This window comes from Dermochelys coriacea, chromosome 2 (genome assembly GCF_009764565.3).
Source record: "Dermochelys coriacea isolate rDerCor1 chromosome 2, rDerCor1.pri.v4, whole genome shotgun sequence".
NCBI classification, from domain to species: Eukaryota; Metazoa; Chordata; order Testudines; family Dermochelyidae; genus Dermochelys; species Dermochelys coriacea.
This window is the reverse complement of record NC_050069.1, coordinates 192051028-192057027: the sequence shown is the minus strand read 5'-3', so window position 1 is coordinate 192057027 and position 6000 is coordinate 192051028. Positions and strand designations below refer to the sequence as shown.

The window sequence follows — 6000 nt, the reverse complement described above, 5'->3', positions numbered from 1 at the left end:
TCATGAAACTTTCATATACAGTCTCTGATATATGTGAAAATGATAGACAATTTATACACTACAATATATAGTATCTGTTTCAATATCTCAAAGCTGGTATTTAGGTAATCATATATTGCGGAACCTAAACATAACACTGTAACACTGCACCATATAGTCTTCATAGTGATATTATGCTATGCTTAGAGTATAATAATGATGCATGTTGTACAAGACAGGTCATGTGAGGTGTCATTGGAAAAGTTACAATTTGCTGAATATGTTTATCCTATTTTTATGCATGTATCGTTTTTGTATCTGAAGTTATGAATATTGACTATGTATCTCTATTTCAAATGTACTTACACCTGGGTGACGCCCACTAGGCAAGATGCTTTCAGTCTAGATAACTGGTTGGGAAGGGACTATTCAGGGTAATGAGCCATTAGAGAAAACAATAGGCCTTAAGAAAAGCTGATCTTACCACCTGGTGAGCCTTCCTGAGAACACTCCAGATAGCCTGTAAGGAATGGATGCTATGACTCTGCAAGGACGTGTGACCAGGCCACATGATTCTGGACTCCATCTTAGGATGTCAGTGTTTTTCCACAAACTAAGTTTGGGACAAAGGGTTTCCACCATATGCTAAAGCTATATAAGGCAGGGAGTGACATCATCTGTTGTTCTTCGCTCCTCACACAAGAAGACTCCTGGAAACACCTGAGAAACAAAGACTGAACTGGGGGAACTGCTAGACTCAGGCTAAAGGGATTTCTACCCTGTGTATGAAAGACCTGGGGATTCCAAGCTGTAAAGCAAGTGCAGCTTATCCCTTAAGAATCTGCTTGTATCATCAGCCAGGGTGAGAATTCACTAATTCATATCCTATCTTTCTAGTATCTTGGACTTAGTTTGCATTTTTGTTTATTTGCTAGGTAGTCTGCTTTGATCTGTTTGCTATCACTTACAATCACTTAAAATCTATCTTTTGTAGTTAATAAACTTGTTTTTGCTTTATCAAAAACCAGTGAGTTGGAGTGAAGTGCATGGGAAATCAGAGCTCAAGGGGAAAAGGCTGTTGCATATTCCTCTCCAGGTTGAGTGGGAGAGGGGTGGTGAACTCTATGAGTTTATGCTGTTCAGTTCCCTGTGCAGCACAAGACAGTATAATTTTGGGTTTATGCTCCAGAGGGAGTGTGTGCCTGGGGAGCTGAGAGTTACCTTGGCTTTAGCCTTTCTACTGTTAGTTCATCCAATGGCTACTCAGAGAGCCTGCATGTAACTGCAGCTGGGTGACCCTACCTGTGCGAATGTTGATGGAAGCGTAGGACTGAGAGCAGGTCTGCAGCTTGTCACAGTAGCACAGTGAGAGAGGAAGCCCAGGTGGTTGGGTCATAGGGCTCAGTGGTACCCCAGTTCCAGGTGGCATCCTGGGGGGAACCCGTCACAAACACCTCCAGTAAGTGACCTCCTGACCAAATGTAAGTAACCACTTTTGGGTAACCACAAAATCTCCACTACAATTTGGTTCAGTCAAAGACTACCTTTACTAGGAAATCTATTTTTTTGCTGATCCATCAAGACAAGGTTCACTGTGTTTGTCTGTGAAAAGCAAGAATGGCCAAGAAAGAATGACTAGCTGAAATCTGGAGCCTTGAGCACCAAGGCAGACAGTATCTTATAAAGAAAGGAGATGCTATTTGATTTCTGTCTCCACCGCAGAAACCAATGTGCAGAGCACAGAAGAGGACTGCTAGAATGGCTCTAGCTGTCTGACATTCACTACCCTTCATCTTTCTCACTCACTTCTAACAACTGAAAAATAGGTCTCTTCAGGAAAAATCAAAAAGTACAAATGTAAATGTGTAGATAAGTGGTTCTCATCCCTTTCCATCCTTGGACCTTGCGATACCACAAAAGAAAGGGTCACGATTCCCCTTCCCATCTGTACATGAAGAAAGGGAGGAGAGTTGTGACCCCTGCCTCCCATTCCCCAACCCAGGCTCACCACCCCATAAGCTGCGAAACCATGGTGTAGACCAACTCCCCTCCCCACCAAAAACAAACAAACTGTGAGCAATGCCCCACCCACCAAGCATTACTAACTGAACCTGGAGTTCCCCAAAACCTAAGGAGGCTGAGATAAGCAAAGCAGTGCTCTATTATGTCATTTTTGACACGGAATACCAAGGTGGCTATGGTAAATGTGCAGTAGGTGAGTTAGGTGATCTTAATGACAGGTTTCAGAGTAGCAGCCGTGTTAGTCTGTATCCACAAAAAGAAAAGGAGGACTTTTGGCACCTTAAGTCCTCCTTTTCTTTTTGTGATCTTAATGGTTTCTTCTAGCTTTAGAATCTCTGAATCTAAATATTGACTCTGTTGAAGAGAAAATATGTGCAATACCAATAGATAGGAATATAGAAACTGCTAGACTGGCTCAGACCAGCAGTCCATCTAGGCCAGTATCCTGTCTCCAGTTATGGCCAGAACTAGCTGCTTTAGGATATGTCTACACAACAGCTGGGCAGTGTAATTTCCAATGTGGGTAGACATACACATGCTAGCTCTGCTTGCCCTAGCACCTAAAAATAGCAGTCTTGGTGCAGCCACCTGGGTGGCAACTTGGGCTAACTGCAATCCCGCCCAATCCCTGGGATACAGACATGGATGATTAGCCTGAGCCACAGCCTACATTGCTGCAGCCACCCTGCTATTTTTAGGTGCTAGGGCAAGCAGAGCTAGCACACGTATTTTTACCCTTGCTGGGAATCACCCAGCTCAATAGCTGTTTAGAAATACTGAGAGGAAGGTGTAAGATCCCCGCAGTAGATCAATGTGCCCTTCACATAGGTCCCATCCTGATCGCTAATAGAGATTGCTTTAGGGCCTGATGCACTTGGTTTACATCTCTTCCAAATTTTGTGTATTTGTGTCTTTCTGATAGAGTTAGTTAGATAGCAAAGTACTACATCAATTATCATTATTTAGAGAAGCTTTAGCACTTGATACTACTAACTCCCCTCCTTTAAAAAAAGTGAATTTATTCTCTTAGTCCTCACTCATTGTCCCTCTACCACCTCACCCTTTTAATTAAGCAGAAGTCATTGCTATATTCAGTCAATGTGCATTGATATAGTTTCTTCTCTATTAATTATAAGTTGATGAAAGACCCTGACAAGAAAAATAAATTGGCTATTAAATTTGTAGGTCATGAAAAAATGTTTTCTTTAACGGAGTATAGCACCTTGCCATTCAGGATCTCAAAGCATCTTCCAAAAATTAATGAATTAAGTCACACAACACTCCTTTGCAGTTCAACTTGTTAAAAGTTATCATCCCACTTTGCAGATAAAGACACTGAAGCACAAAGAAATTAAACCACTTGCCCTAAATCAAAGAATAAGTCAGTGGCAAAGCTAGAAACACAGAACTACTGAATTCCAGTTCTGTGCTTGAACCACTCAGTTGACAAGGCTTCCTTTGGAAGTAGAAAAAAAGACCAAAAATAAGAGGAAAATCAGGACTGGGAAAGCAAGGGTGTTATAGGTCAGTAATGAGATGCGTTTGCAGATCTGGGTATTCTATGATAGGAGAAATTATTGTATTTTCTTGGAAAAATACATCCTTAGAGGGAGAGATCTGCTGCACACTGGTGTTAGCTGATATCAGCTGACACAGACCCTAAGTGCACAGTCAACCATTAAATGAAAAAGTGGATTTGAGATCTATCGCCTGGGACATCTATAGACAATTTACACCTATGACCAAGTAAAATTGGCCAACAGATATCTCTGCTGTTCAACATCAGATCACCTAAAGGAATACTTATTAGGAAGTTAGAGAAATTACTCTGCAAGGACACAGATGGAATAGAAGTGAAATGTGCTGGACAGATAGCCACACACTTCATGGATATACATTATCTTCATTGAACGGTACCAAACCATCTATCAAAACTGATTCTTTGGAAAGTACTTTTAAATGAAAACAAGAAAACTAAAACTATATATTATGCAGAAATCCATGCTTTTAAACAGGTTTTTTAAAAAAACTACGGTATAAGGGTGGAATTTTCCAATGCACTCATCATTAGCCTAATTCTGTTCGAGTCAATGGCAAAACTCTCATTGACTCCAATGGGAGCAGAGTTAGGTCAATACTGAGGGCTTTGGAAAAATGTCTCACCCTAAATAGCTATTTTTGGCCAAAATTTCACCATCAGCCTTTAACAGGTTGTGTGTTTAGCTGCTGTGTATTTTGCAAAATCGAATGTTAGACCTCAGATACTAGAAATCATAACCTGATTTTTTTTAAATGGAGAGATTCTAAATCTAAACACAATTTATTTTCCTCCCTCACCCCATTAAAAAAGTAGGTCTAATTTTCTTCTCATATAAAACAGCTTTTTCACTGTATACAGGCAAACTCTGCACCAATGAAGCCTTCAAGCTATTTTCCTTGTCAAAATTAGGCCATGCAACATCTGTCTTGGTTAGTGCTCCACGCAAAAATTTGGTATTGTGAGTAAAATGAAAAATACAAACAAAACAACTCGAAAATAGGTCAGATTATAAATCAAAGGTGGCCAAAATGTTGCCCATATACCAGCCAGTCAAGTGGGGATGCATGGATCAAGATGGAACATGGCACTTAAGCACATGTAGTCCTTGAGGACCATACCTCCATATTAAAGATAAATGCAGCTATAGTCTGCTCATGTTACACTAATCAGATATGCCCTTGGACTCTAGACAAGTTGCCAGTGAAGCTAGGCTGGCTGAGCTTGTTTGGGCACCCCTGTTATAAGCTGCTGTCATTAGAACTGTCCATGCTTTGGGCTGTAGTCTTTCAGAAGTATCTAAGAATGCTTTGGTTATTCTTTCCTTGAAGGACAGTGTGCTGCGTAGAGGGTTTAGAGCAAGCAACTTTGTGGCAAGAGAGAAATAAAGACAACAACTGCAAAACTGTGTTGTTTTTATTTTAAACATGCAAAATACAGTTCATGCATCTGCCATTTTGAAAAATCTTTCATTTTGTAGCAGATAAAACCAAAGATATTTTGGCTATCCACTCTCAAATGTTTCAAAATGCTTTACAGTGGAAAGATAATAAGAAATTTAGCAAAATTTCAACAAACCTGTATAAAAACCAGATACAGATAACTTTTTATTTCAAGGCGACATGCTGTAAAGAGTTAGTTTCCTTCTTCTCATAAAAAGTTTTCAACAATAACAACTGCATAACAGATTCAAGCCTTTAGGCTACACATGCAAAAAAAATTATTTTAGTTAAAAATCACCAAAACGTGCTATTTTGTTGTTTGTTTTAAAGTACTGTAGTTGTAGTAGTAGCAGTTTTGAGCTCTGTAAAAGTGTGCGGGGCAGTTCATGGCGCTAGTGTCCTGGAAGACTCGTACTCTGACATACATTTTGGTTTAATCCCTTTGCCATTGTAATAGTCCACCACTTGATTTGGAACTTCAGCCAAAACGCTTTTTGCTAGTGCAGCTGGGGATGCCTGCAGGAAATGGTAGAAAACACAGTGTTAACCTGTTGCTATGCAAAAGGTGCCGACTGGTCTTATAACCAGAGGCGCTGGGAGTTCATGGTCATAAGCATGGAATAAAAGCAGACCAATAGCAATCGAAGTACATGACACTATTTCAGGGCCTAATACTGCAAGTGATTCTGTGTCAGCAGACTCCTGTACCTCACTAAAGTCATCAAGGCTTTTCCCAGCCTGCCACCTGCTCAGTTCTGAGTGTGGGATGAGGACGTTATACTGCAATTGCTGTACCACTGTATATACCACTTTTTGCTTGACTGCTGTCCACGAGAGTGCCAACTCATAACTAAAGGGATTGCCTGGTGAAAATTCTCTTGTCTGTGTTAACTATAACACTGTCAAATTGAAGAGGATTTAAAAGAATGTGAAAAGACTACTTTACTTTTCACCATCCCTGACGTTTGCTTACCCTTCACTCCTAAGCGGTCTAGACAATAAAACTCAACAAGTTCAGTT

General features: G+C 40.3%; 1 protein-coding gene across 5 annotated transcripts in view; it reads right to left on the bottom strand.

The window, feature by feature from the left end:
• Positions 1-4936: 4936 nt before the first annotated feature.
• Positions 4937-6000, bottom strand: part of CPNE4 (copine 4) — a 357681-nt gene continuing 356617 nt past the window's right edge. For all 5 annotated transcript variants that reach the window (XM_038392284.2, XM_043508935.1, XM_038392285.1 and 2 more), the window contains exon 16: positions 4937-5496. In XM_038392284.2, coding sequence (XP_038248212.1) covers positions 5365-5496 — 132 coding nt within the window. In that variant the 3' untranslated portion in view covers positions 4937-5364. The remainder of the gene's footprint in view (positions 5497-6000) is intronic.